Here is a 16,323-nt window from a genome sequence, read left to right as displayed (position 1 = left end):
TTAAACTTGCGTGGTTCCATTTTTGCATGGTTCCATTTTAAGAAATACATTTAAAGCAATCCTAGGTATCTTAGAGGTCTTATTTATCATGGACAGTTATATATGGTGAAGATTAACTCTACAGCTCAAAGAAGTACTTTAAACAAAGATTTTGTTCTTAAACTACCAGAACATATCTTAGCTGTGAGCTTGCAGATGCCACCATATCAGTTAATAGAGCAAACTTAATACATCAGTACAGAAGGGTTGAGGTTTCACAATAGCTTTTGTATCTCTCACAGAAGTGTTGATGAATTTATAACATCAGGATATTTCTGACTGCTGAGTCAGAGCTGAATTCAGAGGGACTATCATTTAAATATAGAGCATCATCCCCTTATATTAACTTTGACTCAAAGAAGTGTTTTTTTGTGGACTCAGAATTATTTTCAGAGTTTCTAATTTTTAGGTGAGATCTAGCATCTCCTAAAGAAGAAAACCTTTTTTTCTTCTTTTTTTTTTTTTTTCTCCTCACACGGTAGCCATTTATATTAACTGGAGTGCTCCTTTGTGGATAATACTTGGCTTGCTTTATTTTCCACAGTTTGTGAATGCATCTTAAATACCAAGGGAACATGCGTTCACTTTTCTGTTCAAGGATAATTCAAGCTAAGATGCATGCGATACGTTCAGCTTTCTTAAACTGTGCCTTGAGGTTTTCATAAATTTTCGGAATGAGTATGTTTTTAATAGGGACAGTGACCTTTCCTGCTCTTTCTCATTTGACTTATGGATTCACTGTTTCTTAAAATTGTGTTGCACAAATGAAAGTGAATCAAATATTGGATTAAACCTAATAATTTTGCTGCCTTATAGTAGCTTATAGTCCTTCAATTTATCTCAGAAGAGGTCCATACTCCTTTAGAAACATCCTTCCTATGCTGTTGAGGGTGAAAGAGGGCAATTTGGCTGTTATTTTCTGGCCTTTTTCTTCTCTTTCTCTCACTGTAGGAGAACAGAGTAATAAAGATCTACTGGTGAATGAGGTTTCTGTGACTTTGATTTTGGGCAAAAGGGCACAGTTTGGTGTTTGGAGACATCCTTGCAGAAGCTTTTGAATCTGGAATTAAATTTTTAGCCAAATTAATCATTAAAGTTTAACAGATACCTGATTAAGATTCAGGATTTGCAGTAAATTGTATCTGAAGATAAAAGCTAATTTACAGCAAGTATTAAAGAAAAAAATATTATAGTTAATCACAGCTACTGCCCACTGCATTTATTATAATGCTTCCATCAACAGGATGCATTCTGCCTGTGAATGGTAGCAATTTACAAAATAAGGGTTTAGAAACTCAATTAATTTGTGTCCTTTAATTTTAGATCTGAATAAATAAGCAACACATTTAGTTGAAATCACAATTATACATAGTTTATTTCTGAATATAGTAAAAATGTGTTAAACACTAAGAGACTGGAAATGAAGAAACATTTTTTTTTTCTTTATTTGTGATAGATTTTTCTCACCCAGGGGCAGTTTCTTTGCCTCCTGGGATGTCTATTTTTTCCACAGTCAGGGATGTTGGCAAATAATTTGTTATGCTGGGGAAAAATTGTTCAGCTCTTAATATTTTATCAGTTTCTTTGGGCTGACGGTGCCAGTGGTTGTTTAAACGGCCACCAGTCCTCAGCGTTTTAAGTCTTCAACCTCGTCATATGGGAACATTATAAATTATGTATAACAGTAGATGATACTCAATGAATACTTCATGTGATAGGTATTTTTGACTGGAATTACTTTTTCGCTTGAACAATGATTTAAACTGTATCTTTTGGTTTTATTAGGTGACAGTTATATAATATCAAGGAGTAGCTGGGTGCAGTTTGAATGTCAGAGAGCTGCAGGGCAACATGAATCACAGCTTCTTTCTTTATCCCTGAATGCTGGAGAACTTTTTAATTCATCCATGACCAGAATGGGATTTCCCAGTTTTGTTTTGGAGTGACTTTTGTATGTTGCGTTGTCATTTTGTCTTGCCCAGGTGTATCCATACTTAGGATTTTTTAAACAGAATCAATATTGATGACATTTTGCACTGTGCAGGGAAATGAGATGTAACATCTATTTTCTTCCTCCAGATTTGTGGGTTGCTGTACTTGGTGAAATACATATAACAACCTATCTGTTGTTTTTTCTTACTAGCAATGTAGTTTCTTGGTTGGCTCTGGAGAAGGCATACTGATGACTTGGAAAAGGAGTTGTCATGCTGCTGTCAGGAAACGTATTCCCTGTGTTTACTGGCACCAGGAGAAAAGTGTGTGCTTTATAATACACAGAAGTGATACTTGCTGTTGTTGCCTCTCCTTCCTGGGCTGTCAGTCTTCCTTGGCTTGTAAAGGCTTAGCTGTTTTACATAGAAAAACGCATTCATTTTGAAAGGCGATGTGTGTACGCATTCACAATCTCTGTTGCAGTTATCTTCCAGGCCTAGAAGCCAACTGGATTTTATTTCAACTTGAAAAATAAACATTATAAATACTAAAACTCACTTCAAAGCTATAATTAATTTCTTATTTATTGCATAAAGTCTGATCAGTACTACTTCACGTGGTATTTTATCCAAGGTTGAGGTTGAAATCTCCACTTGTAGTCCTGGTGAATGGTACCTCACTGTACAAGTGGCTGTACGATGTGGCCCAAAGGAATTTTGAAGAACTGAATTGTGCCGCAAATATTTCTTACGTTTATTTACTATTGTCAGTGCTTCCCTTAGATTGGATGATGTTTAAACTGCTTAGGCTTACAGAATTTTCACGTCTGGGGTTTTTATTGTGCAAGGTTCGGTTTATTTAAAGGTTTGCCAAAGAGTGTTCAGTTTTCTATTCCTTAGCCGTACTGAATTCTGAGTTTTAATTCTCTTTAACATTATGCAAGGTGGTACATAGCTTACTTTTAGACAGCATTGCTTTGTTATGCTCTTGATTGATCTTCCTTATCTGGTATAATTCAGCTGTTTGTCTAGTTTCTTTCAAATAACACCTTCACAGACTTCCTGAACAGCAGGCTTGGAAGGCTTGATGGAAATACAAAATTCACATTTAAAATGTAGGGGGGAAGGTGCTTTTTCTTGGTGCTATTACAAAGATAAAACGTTAGAAGTAGTTTAGAGAGAGAAGGAGAGTGGTATTTGTTGCATACTCTAAATAGATTTTTTTAAATTTTTTTGTTTCCTTTACAGGAACAAACCTTGGCTCTGAGGAAAGAAGGGATAGGTGTTGTGTTAGATTCTGAACTGCCTCATCTAATTGGCATTGATGATGATCTTCTGAGTACTGGTATCATCTTGTACCACTTGAAGGTAAATACGTCTGTGTTTCTATAGCCTTTATATGCCTTGTGATTATTTTTTTTTTCAGTTGGCAAATTGTAGTATTAAATTGCTATTTAAATATAGTACTCATTACGTTTCTCCACTATAGTAAGAAAAGCTCATTATGTTTCTCTGCTGTGGTAAGGAAAGCTTTTAAGAGGTTGCAACTGATTCAATTAAAACATCTATTAATTTACTTTTTAGGTTTATCCTGAGGGTCAACTGGTTAACCAGAGATGTCTGTTTAATATTGTTACCCATGCATATTGGTTTGTCATTCATCTTACTGTAAAGCTTGACTTGAAATCCAAATCTGGATCGGTTACCTCAAAACTGCAAAGGTGGTTCTACACAAGACAGTTGAAAATTCTATTTGCTAATAGTATTATATAACAGTGACTGTGAAAGCATTTTAAAAAATGCTACCTGATTTTTTTTTTCATGTAAGTTTAAACATCTATCCTGTTCAGGTTACTCTGAGAAAGTGGAAGGATAAATTACATCTTTGTGGGGGAGGAAGGGAGATTTCAACTGAAAATTATGCATGTGTCTCTCTTAATTAGGAGGGCCAAACATATGTTGGCAGAGAAGATGCTATGACAGAACAAGATATTGGTATGGAATTTGGCATTTTTTTATGTTCTTCGATTGTTTTTCCTTCTAACATCCCAATATGTGAACAAAGCTTCATAACTTTCTCTTGTTCAGTTGTCTGTATGTTCTTGCATATTTTAATTTTTATAAAATTTGAGAGCTGAATTACATGGGATTTGCTTCAAAGAGCATGACTTCTAGAATAGCTTGTGGGCTTAAAATTTATTCATATACTTGTTGCTAATGTATTTCTTGCTTCCCTTGAAATTTTATCCTGTAAAAATACCATCCTTTTTCATACAGCACTGTCACAATTACTGCACAGTCATTCTCTTAACCTTTGTATAATGACAGTATTATTATATTGTTATACTTAAAGCAGTCTTTGGACTTTAGAATTGAGTTGAAGAAAATCAGTTCTGGAAGTTGGTAAAAAGTATATAGGCTGCTTCTACTGATTTTTTTATTCACTTCTTATCAAAGCAGCTAACTGCCAGACCTGGAATGCCTTGTCACATATGTTGCTTAAAGGCAGTTTCATTAAATAAACTGCATCCTTTCATTCTCAGTGTAGAGATTGAGAGTCAAATAGCTTAATTTGATGTATTTTTGTGGGTCAGAAGATACCTGGATTAAAATTACTATATAAATACCATGAAACTAGCGAACTTCCATTGCTTTGTGTTATTAAACAATACAGGTAGAGTTAATCAAACATTAGTTGAAGAAGAAATAGAAAGTAGCATAACTGATTGATAAAAGGCCTGAATGTTATTAGAACATAAGAACCTTACTTCAGCCATCCTTGCTAGTCTACAATTGCATATTTTATCCTGTCATTTCAGATTTAGGCATGGTTGCTTTAAGGTCGAGAACCATTCATTATTTCCAAATATGTAAATTTTATTTACAAATATATGAATTTTGCTTTTCTGTTGTTTTGTTGTTTTTTTTTATCAGAAGGAAAGAAGCATTTTCTGATCAGGTGCCAAAACATAGGAGGAAAGAACATTACACTAAAAAACCCCAGAACAACCCAACACACTTTTTTCCAATGCAATAAAAAAGTAAACAGGGTCAACATTTAAAGCATGTGGGGTGTGATGAAGGAAGGAAGAAAACTTCCATAATAAAAAGAAAAGATACTCAGATATGTAGTGCGATATGTCCTTAGTAAATTAATATCCGCACGCTAATCTTATTAGTTGTTAGGAGACTAATTATGTTATCTTAATTCTTTGTGTTTAGTTCTTCATGGCCTTGATTTGGAAAGTGAGCATTGCATCTTTGAAAATCTCAACGGTACTGTGAATCTAATACCACTGAATGGAGCGCAGTGTTCTGTGAATGGGATTCAGATTACAGAGGCCACACACCTAAACCAAGGTATTACCCAGCATAATGTCATTTTTGATACAGCATCTTTGTTTCTTTCTGGCAACAGCACTGAAAAAAATCTGTGTGTATATAAAAGGGGTTATTGTTTAATTAAAATTAATTCTGTGTCACCTTAACTACAGACCAAAAGCCATCAGGAGAGCCACAGAGATTTTGTTCTGTCGAAGAATTGCCATGTGGTGAAAGAGAATTCTTTACTAACTTAAGCCACTTCATAATCTTGAGTATGATTTGATAGCTACCCTTTGATTTCGTTCAGCATTCATACAGAAAGTGAACCCCATGCCAGATTGCTTGAGTTGCTGTAATATTCAGAAGAAGAATATTAGTCTCTATAGGACTAAAATAATGTCAGACACACCCCCGCCCCTCTGTCTGAGCTTCAGGCCAGTCCTACTTAACACTCTGTTGCCAAATCCTCGTCTATAGCAGGAAATTCAGCTGGAGTATCTGTTCGCTGCAGCTGTAGGGAAATGACAAAACTGTGGAGGCTAATCCTTATGGAAGAAGTTTAAAGAATTTTAATTTTAATATAAAAGCTTTAAAATCAGGAAATGAAAAAGCAGACGGGACAACTGGGAACAAAGGTTTATTGTGTTGGCCTGGAAAGGACTGGCTGACAAGTAAGCTGGTGAGTGCTGCAGCAGAGGTTTGGCATGTTTTATCTTCCAGGAGCACCCAGAGTTTCTTCCCATTTAGCAATGAGCTGAAGACCTGTTTAGGAGTGAGGCTGTGACATGGCTCAGCTGCTGAAAAACAATCTGACTTTATATTTCTGGACAGAAGCTTTCAGAATAAGCTTATTCTAACAAAGGAGGAATGCTGTGTTGAACTAGAAAAGACTTGCATCTTTTCTGAACTCAAACAAGAGCTTCAGTAGTCTGCTTTCAGAAAGTAAGGAGTTTTGGTATAGAGAGGGGGTGCTGGTTTTGTAAAGCGTCTATTTCTTAATCCAGAATGGGATGTGTATGTTCTTGTTCCTTTTACAGATACTGGGGGGGGGGGGGGAGGAAGGCCAGCCCCCTTTGTCTTATGTTTGAGTAAATCCCATTGAAAAATTGTTAGCAATAGAAACATTGACATTATAGGCAAATAGCACTGTAAACAGCAAGAACTGAGTTGCAATGACTCATTTTTACTTTATTGTAACTGCATTTCAAAGGCAGTAGAGGTTTGGTGTGACTCAGAAGAAAGTAGGAGTTTGGATGCTATTTTCCTCTTCCTGGCACACAGAACAACTCAATTTTTATACTGTGAAGAGTGGAAACACGCTTCCCTCCCAGATTTCTGTCTAAAAAAATTTGCAACTCAAAAGAAGGGGAAAGGGTTGCTTAGAGTTACTAAATTGTGAAGAACAGCTGCATAAGCTGACCTGCAGACTGTAACTAGACTGAGTCTGAGAGAGAGGTGGCAGCTATGATATTAGGTAGGCAAAATTAATGAAATAACTAGTTTAATGACTTGTGCACAATCCGTGTATCCTAGCTGTGTTAGCATTTAGTCTCACAGCATGAAGTGCCAGCCTCCTTAAATATCCGCTTTAGGTAACGCTGATTAACTGCTGATATATTTAAATGTTTCCGTTCATCATTAATAACTGTTCATTTGAAAATGTGTTAAGTTTTTATACTGTCATAGAGTTAAAAAAACCCACCCAACAGCCATAGCAATTAATTGCCACTTCCTTCTACAGATTACTGCCAGCACTTGTGAATTCTGGCTAACACAGCCTTTTTATGTAAATGTAACGTACTACAATATTTTTTTATCCTTAAGAACATATAGAAGAATTTTTAGAGCTACCTGAACTAATATTCACAATTAGAGTTTGCCCTTTACCTTAAATATATGCTCATGTTGAACCAAGTTTTCAGCTTTTTAGGCCAAACTACCAGCCCTTCTGAGCTTAACGTAACCTCCCACTGCTTGTTTTTTATAGTTTGTTAATCAAAAAAACCTCAAACCTTTTAAAAAAGAAAAAGTGACTTTTAGGAGTTGGTAAGACCTTAATTATAGATACATTTGTGTGCATAGTTCTAAAATAGTGTTCTCTGTAGGTCAAATATGCTTGATGACATCTAACAGGCATTCTTCTTACATACATGTACACGCACACATATATATATGTTTTTTGTTTTTTCCATGGGTGGTTTGTTTTTTTCATTTTGTGCTCTCTGGTCATTCATGTTTTCTAGTCAACCAGTTAAATTGTGAGATCAGAGCTCCAGAAATGATAAAGACTTACCAGTGTGTTTGGCAACCTCTCGCTCGCCGCCCCCCCCCCCCCCCCCCCCCCTTTTTTTTTTTTCCATTTAGCATTTAAGGAGAATAAGAATTGTTGCTTATAATAAAGAAATGGAGGCAAACCCCATAGCAAATCCAGTTATGTTTGCATGATGACATTCATGGTGCACTTTGCACACTTGCATTCTGATGGAAAGCTTTGTATAATTATAATGATAAACAGCAGATAATTGAACCTGCTACTTAGGAAATATTTGACTGCGCGGTTTTGTTCAGACTTCTTTTTCCTAAAGAGGGTTTGGTGTTGATGCTTATATAAGTTCTGTCAGGTGGGAGTTAAGATAGTAGAGTTTTTCCTTAATAATAGAATAATACAAAACATTATCATAGGATTCAGAGAAGTACTAAAAGAGAAACTTGAGAGTTGCTCATATGATCACTCATCTGGGTTTGACTGTCATGGGCTTGCTGTTAAGCCTCTCCTGTTTTCTTTTAAATTCATGAAGTTAGGGGCACATATCTATAACTGCATTCGTTCTGGGTTTTTTTTTTATTAATTTATTTAATTTGCTTCCACCTAGTAAAGTGATCAAAACTGTTTAATTATTTTCATTTGGAAGGAACTGAAGGAATGTCATAGAAATCCTCACTATTACAAAATCCCCCTCCAAGCAGTCAGTCAGAGTGGAACAGATAAATGGTACAACTGTGAGCGTATCAAGCGGTGGTAAACTAAAACCAGTTTTAGCTCTTTTGCTACAGCAGTCATGACCATCAGTGATCCCTTTTAATATGCTTACTTAAAAAGTATGCCCAGTGCACTTCTTAAAGGAAAAGCTATCATATAAATTAGAGGTGGTATCAAAAGGACTTTGCAATACAAACCTGTGTAGAGCTTTATGAAAGGTAAGACTTTTTATGGTTAGACTGAGGTAAACTGTTCATATGGTCCAGAATTGAGGTGTTGTGTAGACAGCAAGAAGAGATGTGGTGACTATAGTGCTTTTTGCTGTTTATTTGCCAAGACTAGATGACCTTATTTGGGTTGATAATCCTAATTAAGCTAATTTTAAGAGGAGCATTCCTTATTAAGGACAGCATTTCATTCTCAGATGGTAAGAATTTGTAGTTAGCAGTCTCAAGTGCAGTTTTTTCACGCTTTGAGTGTCATGGAGTCCTTTTTCTTTTTAAAAAGAAAAATGCTTGATTCGGTGGTGGTGAACTTGGAATAATTCCATGTTGTGACAGTAGTGAGACATCACTGGCAATATACTTCTTAGTAGGAGAGTATTTATCTTGGTGTAATTGTCTTTAAAATATAAGAATTTCCCATAGTCTCATTATTTGTGACCTGTACTTTTAACTGATTAAATACAATAATGGATGTACATTGAGCAGTATGAATTATTCAAGATTCTTCCCTCAGAAAATAGCTATTTGGTATAAAAATCTAATAATCCCATTTTGAGTAACGATAAACTTCTGTGTTGTTCCACATATAGAAGAAAAAGGTAATTGAGAGTACAAATTATGATGGTTGGGAGCTTTCAGTGTAGGTGGATTCAAACCTGACTGCGATCAGTAGTGGATGGACAGGTTTGTTCTTAGTTAAGTTTATGGATGCTCCCATTGTACCTGGTACCTACTGCTGGCTTCCAAAGTAGCACTATTGAAGTATAGATCAAATTGGGGCAGCTGCATCCACGGCTTCCTCTACCTGTATTTATTCTTCAGCTGAACTGCAGGAACGTGATTGACATTTGTGTGTGTGTTGGGTCTGTGGGTTTTTTTTTTTTGTTAAAGTAGGAAGGAATAAATTATATACATCAGTTAATGTAGCTGTGACTATGCATTGTTCTACATTTGGAATTGTCAAAATACATTTTCATTTTGTTCTTGGTTGATGGAAGTCTTTGCTTACATGTGAAAAATTACATGGCATTTTCAGGTACGGGATGTTGTCAGTGAATGGTGTTTGTTTTTCTCATCAGGTGCTGTTATATTACTTGGAAGAACCAATATGTTTCGCTTTAACCACCCCAAAGAAGCTGCTAAGCTAAGGGAGAAAAGAAAGGTGAGATTAAATCAGTGTTTGGTAAATTTAAACCTTTTCACTTTGCTTGCTAATATAGACATACCTTGATGTGGTAGAATACTTTTTTTTAATTTGCTTCACATACTTTAGTTAATATTTCATCAAGTGAAACAAAGTTTGTAAGCACATCAGTGTTTTTCTAATACATTTATTTTATGGTCTGTTGTTAGAGTGGACTGCTGTCTTCCTTCAGCTTGTCTATGACAGATCTTTCAAAATCTTGTGAGAACCTGTCAGCAGTTATGCTTTATAATCCAGGGTGAGTATGTTCTAAAATGCGGTTGTTAAAATTCCAGCCATTCCTCATTTTAGTGCTTTGAATATTCCAGATGGCAGTAATAGAAAATATTTTGTTCTCAGATTATGCTTGTTAAATAACAGGCTTCTGAATGAAGCCAGACCTTTTCCGAAATATTTGAACTGGTCCATGCTAGAAAGCGGGGTGAAAAGACACTGAGGAGCTTTCCATTCTGCTTAAAACTTGCTTTTACCTGGCATTTTTCTGCTCAAATGCAAGAAGTATAACTGTACCAGCAAACAGCCACACTGATAACTCAGAGTTGTGGTACCTGGAGTCCAGGAGGCAATGTTTGCATTATAATCAAGGCAGTTCAGTGCAATAATGACATGACAAATTTTATGTTCGTACTTTCTTCAGAATTACAAGTTAACTATTTTTCCTGAGAAAATGCATTGTAAACTGAATATCAAGATTTCTTGAGTTCATATAACACCAATACGAGCATAAAAAGGCTGGGAAATTGATGTCTTATGTTCTCACCTATATACCTCCTAGTAGGTGGCCAAGTTGGGATGTAGAAAACAGTTTTATTATACAGTTACAATGACATAGGCTGCTTGTTGTGGAGAAGCTGCTTGTAATGTTTTTACCAGTGTTCTTAAAGTGAGTTAGAGAATTGATGGTGTTTGGTTCTAATGTTTGTTTTTTCCAATAGCTAGTGCCTGTGTTTTGAATTGAGTGTGAGATGAGGCACTTTAACCACCTATGCACTTTTGAAAAATTTGCTGTAAATTGAATTATAGGCTTGGATAGTGCAGCTTTATTTCCAAATTTTACTGTGGAGTGCTCTTTATTCATTAGAATTTAGGAAGATTGGACAGGTAATAATAACTTCAAGTTAAACAATGTCTTAATATAATGAGTATATGTAGTAACACTGCTTCAAATGTGACTGATTCTTTTTTGCTACTGAACTACATATGGATATCTCAAGGCAGTAAGGTAGTTGCTGATAAATCACAGCATTTTTTCAGACAGATGAAAAAGCAGATCAAAAAAGTATATGTATTTTTTTCTATTTCTTTAGCTTTTCAAGTAGTTCAATCTAGAAACTTCTAGTGACAGTTGCTAGTATTATATTTCCTGTGGGCGAGGGAAAGTTCTTGGCTGTTGCTTTTTTACCTCTGGTTATTAATCAGCTACCATGGGCTTTTCTCTGACTCATAATGGTACTCTGTTACAATACTGGTATGAATAATGCCATTGTGCTGCACAGTACTGCCCTTGACTTTGCAGTCAGCATGGAGTAGGACAGGTTGTTTCAGCATTGCCACGCTTTGGGTCTTTCAAATTTGCAGCAAAACATAATGGCGTAGGCAAGGCCCAGTTGAAGGTGGGCTTAAAAATTATTTCCCTGCCCAAGGAGTTCATACTGTCTTCACGTAATGCCACATCGTGTCTTACAGGGAAGATTTTTCCCACAACCCTTATTTAAAAAGAAAAAAAAGAGAAGAGGTCTGGAGAGTTACTTTGAATGTCTCTGATGGAGTAGATTGCAGCAAATTCTTCTTTTTCCCTGATATGTTTTGTGGAATATAGCTTCTTTTTTCTTATCAGTGCTTCAAACATCTTGCCTTGCTTTCCTGGAAATGGAACAGTGTGAATAATATAATTCTCTTGTACGCAGCAGTTTTTAGAAATGTTATCATTTTTCCCATCTAACACTTCTTGTAACTTTTGTTTTTCTTTTTTGGGTGTGATTGAGAGCACTGTTGCTGTTGAAATTGAGGATATGATTAGGAGAAATACTTTCCATATTCCTGAACAGTTCATGCCTGTGTTTTATTAGACTATAAACTATGAGCAGAGGGTTAATTATTGATATTCTCCTGCTAGTCTGCATTCAATTAATCTTTGAACTGGCTTGGAGGAATAGATATTTTGTCCTGCTTAATTTGTAAACACAAAAACAGATTATGCTTGAGGATCATACTACAAAAGGAATGCAGGTCTGGATGACTTTCCCTTGTTTTTGAACAACAAAACCTGTCTGAGGTTGTTCCATAGTTACTTTGAAGGTCATCTAGTCTAACCTGCCTGCAACAAGCGGGGGCATCTTCAGCGACATCAGGTTGCTCAGAGCCCCGTCCAACCTGACCTTGAATGTTTCCAGGGATGGGACATCTACCACCTCTCTGGGCAACCTGTGCCTGTGTTTCACCATCCGCATTGTAAAAGCTTTTTGCTTTGTATCTAGTCTGAATCTGCCCTCTTTCACTTTAAAGCCATTGCCCCTCATCCTATCGCAACAGGCCTTGCTTAAAAGTTTGTCCCCATCTTCCTTACAAGACCCCTTTAGGTGCTGGAAGGCTGCAATAAGGTCTCCCCGGAGCCTTCTCTTCTCCAGGCTCGATAACCCCAACCCTCGCAGCCTGTCTTCAGAGGAGAGGTGCTGCAGCCCCCTGATCATCTTTGTGGCCCTCCTCTGGACCCACTGCAACGGGTCCGTGTCTTCCCTGGGCTTCAGGCTCCAGAGCTGGGGCCAACGCTCCAGGCGGAGTCTCACCAGAGCGGAGGAGAAGGGGAGAATGTCCTCCCCCGACCTGCCGGCCACGCTGCTTTTGATGCGGCCCGGGACATGGCTGCCTTTCTGGGCTGTGAGGGAACGTTGCTGGGTCATGTCCAGCTTTTCATGCACCAGTACCCTCCGCCGGGCCGCTCTCAATCCCTCCACCCCAGCCTGCATGGACACTGGGGGCTGCCCCGACCCAGGTGAAGGACCCTGCACTTGGCCTCGTTGAACCTCAGGAGGTTCATCACACAGGGCCTCTTCTCGAGCTTGTCCAGGTCGCTCTAGATGGCATCTGGTCCCTCAGGTGTGTCAACCCCACCACTGGTTGGGCTTGGTGTCGTCTGCAGACTCGCTGAGGGTGCACCTGATCCCACTGTCTGCGTCATTGAAGAAGATACTAAACAGTACTGGGCCCAATGGTTGGGTATTGATAGTTGTAACTCTTACCTCTATCTTTAGATGCTTTAACTATGTTTAAAACAATAGATGCCATACCTAACAATACACACTGCCCATGCAGTGCACAGGTGGGTGTTGGATTAACAGATCAGCAATTTATAAAAGAAACAAATAAAACCCCAAACCTCAGATATGGCTCGTTTTAATGCATTTGTGACTGCTGCAAAGAGAAGGTGGGCTCTGAAGAAGTTTGCATGGCAGTTTAACTGAGCCTTGGTTTTACAAATCAGTAGAAGAAGGTGTCTTCCATAATTGATGCATCTTTCTGGACAGAAATTTGACAACAGCAGCCTTTCATCTTAGGCTGGTGTTCCATGATGATTTTAAATTTATTTGTGTTGAATTTAACACTGTTTTCTTTCCATCCCCTCTTTTGTAACAGCACTGGGGGTTTGTGCTCATGTGATGAGCTTGTCCCAAAGAGATAATTCTGCAGAAAGTGGTACTTTAAGGAACACGTGGTTGGAATAAATGCAAGTTAAAAAAATAATATGTTTTGAATAAAGCAGACCCCAGGCATTTGGGCCTTAGTAGTAATTCAAAGCCAGTGGCATCATCTTCATAAAGAGTTAGATGGCTTGTAGAATCCTTGGGGTCTGTACTTTCAACTAGGAGTGCTGTTTAACAAGTACACTGTTGCAGTGGTTATTCTGAGTGGTGACTGTTCAGCCTGGGTAAAACACCCAGAGATCAGATTTATTGAATATCAAAGGCAGGGTAATTGTATCCAAGGAGTTAGCTGGGGGTGAGGGTCTTACTTCCTGGAAAAGTGCTGATGGAAAACGATGTCCTGCACTAGATTTGGTTTGAAATTGTTTTTTTTTTTTAAAGTTTTGGCATGACCAATGTAGGATGTGATCTTTTGGTATGACCCTTTATTACAATAGATGGTAGTATCATTTTCTCATAACATAGTGGTATACTGCCCAGCAGCGGTGTAGAACTAGATTCAGTAGCTGTCCCTCTGGCTTTTTTTGTGTGACCTCTGTAACAGACTGGTATTCTGTCTATTGTTCATTTAACACTTTCAAAACCACCTTTTCTTCCAGTTTCAGTATTAATAACATAAAAAATAGTGGCTAAATTTGCAGTTTCTGTAGGTTGCAGTAAACAGATTGTAAGATCTAGCATCATGAGCAATCAATGGCAGAAATGCCTGTGGGGTATTACATTTAGTTCTTGTGAAAGCAGATAAATGATGGATCTTGCTTACTCTATCTGTATCTTTCCCCTGTGAAAATCAATGTTATCTTTAATTGTGTTTTCAGATGGGTGGTCTTTGTGTGTGTCTTTTGTATATGTTGTATAGCTGTTGATTTCCCATATGTGGAGATAGTTGCATAAAATTTCGGCTTAACATGCAAAATTCTTTGTTCTGCTTGTTCCCAGTCTTTGTCTTTAATCTGGTGTCATGCAACACTGCTTCAGATAATAACCTTTGGATAAAATAGAATTTTGCACATAGATTTATGCCAAAGAATTCATTTGTGGACCTTCTGTAGGCTACATTATACTGTAACTCTAAAACCACTCATGAGAAACCTTGGTCTTGCCATGGATTTAGCATGGGGTTTTTTGTTTTGTAGGTTTTTTTAAAATAATCTCATAAATTGGGCAACTGAGTGGCATTGTAACATCTCTGTAGTCCTGCCAGTACTCAGTCTTTCCTAACAGATGTGGTACCAGATTGCACTTTTTGCGCTGTGTAAATGAAGCTATTGTAGTACTGTGCTAGTAGAACTGACTTCCTTTCTCAGCAGCTTATCTACAGTAGTCTTATCACTAGATATGCCAGGTTTTCTAGAAAAAATGGTGTCTATTTAATTCAACACTGATCAGATTAAGTTCCTTTGTGGTAGAGCTACAAAAGAAGAAAGAATAGATTCTAGTCTTCAATATCTGTATGTTTGTTTCTTTTTAATTTCAAGCTGCTTTGCTTTTTTTTTTTTTTTTTTGCCATTCACAGTAGTGCTTATATTAAGAAAGGGAGTAGAGGTTATGTGAAAAAAGATTTTTATTACAGAGATATTAAACCAGACAACATCAGTCTTGCATTTTGTGCTTTGTAAAACTGGCAGTGATTTGTTGTAGCCAGTGAATTTTTTTGGTGATGCTGTGACTTCTCTTTTTTTTTTTTTTTAACTAGCTTCTTAAAGAAACAAGGTTTCTGCAATCGTTGACTGCCTGTCCTGCCTCCCCAGATTCTCTCCTGTCCTAAAATAATATTGAGCCCATAACCAGTTTGAAGCAAATACCATAGATGTAGCGCTGTCAAAAGTGGTAAATACCTGAATATGTTGAGAAGATAGGTAGCCAGGTAAGGAAGACAGGCATCATTACTGCCCCTGCAGAAATACAGACTGCAGTGTGAGCACCTTTGATAGAGAACAGAGAAACTGTGAATAACCCCATGGTTGGAGAGCCTGCAGTGGAGCTCAGACCTTCCTAGGCACCACTGAATCTACGTAGCAGCAAAACACCAGGCTGTGTTAGACCTTCTCTTCTTAGGAGTATTTACTTGTCTAAAATATCTTAAATGTGCATTTTGAAAACAGCTAGGTGTAGTGTTTGAAAGCTATTGATTGGGGTGTTGATGATGATCCATATTTGGCTTTGGGAAATAGTTATTTTCACTGAAGAACCACTTCTGCATAGTTCATTCCTCTTTCCTGAAAAAACTTTTGAGCACCACCAGCTTCATTTCAGTGTAAGGTAAAACTGATTGTCCTGATTGTCATGACACTTCTGTTGAAGGTATTAGAGACACTTGCTCAAAGAGAAAATCACGGAGATGTCACCACTGACCTGGTTTTTATATCAGTCTGATTGCTGTGATGGCTCGTTTTCCTTGTATCAGATCTCAATCGAAAGTTAGTTACCATTTTTTATGCTTATATAAAATATGTTTGCCAAATTAATTTTGTTCTATGACAGTCAAAATACAAAAAGATTTTTGCTCTGTTTTTTGCATGTTATGTTAGCCGATCTGAAATGTTTCAGTTCATTATGGCTTAACCAAGCATGGGAATGCTTGTAAATCATCTTTGCCAGCTGTCTAAGCAAAGGCAGTCTACATCTGACAGCACCCAACGGACATCTGCGTTTCCACAGAGCACAGCTGTATTCCCCTAGGTCTATATTATTTTGGACTGAAGTAATGATGAATATAGTGGCATTTGTCAGCCAGGCCCTAGGTAAGGAGTGATAACTTACAGTTCTGCATTCCAGAAGTAGACCATAGCCAAAGTGAGGGCTTAAAATAAAAAACACAGGGGAAAAACCCAAAGCACAAGGTAACTATTGAATTAAGCTTTTGCTCTCTTTCAACACTTTGTGCGTTTTGTATTGCTGCTACAGAAATTGCAATCAA

The 16,323-nt window shown here is 37.4% G+C and overlaps 1 protein-coding gene across 6 annotated transcripts in view; it reads left to right on the top strand.

Moving 5' to 3' along the window:
* Positions 1-16,323, top strand: part of KIF16B (kinesin family member 16B) — a 141,643-nt gene that overhangs the window by 62,137 nt on the left and 63,183 nt on the right. For all 6 annotated transcript variants that reach the window (XM_040612062.1, XM_040612061.1, XM_040612063.1 and 3 more), the window contains exons 13-17: positions 3,219-3,338; positions 3,914-3,965; positions 5,193-5,330; positions 9,578-9,660; positions 9,852-9,940. In XM_040612062.1, coding sequence (XP_040467996.1) covers positions 3,219-3,338; positions 3,914-3,965; positions 5,193-5,330; positions 9,578-9,660; positions 9,852-9,940 — 482 coding nt within the window. The remainder of the gene's footprint in view (positions 1-3,218; positions 3,339-3,913; positions 3,966-5,192; positions 5,331-9,577; positions 9,661-9,851; positions 9,941-16,323) is intronic.

This window comes from Falco naumanni, chromosome 12, assembly GCF_017639655.2.
Source record: "Falco naumanni isolate bFalNau1 chromosome 12, bFalNau1.pat, whole genome shotgun sequence".
Taxonomy (NCBI): Eukaryota; Metazoa; Chordata; class Aves; order Falconiformes; family Falconidae; genus Falco; species Falco naumanni.
The sequence above is the reverse complement of the archived record's forward strand: the minus strand, read 5'-3'. Positions and strand labels throughout refer to the sequence as shown.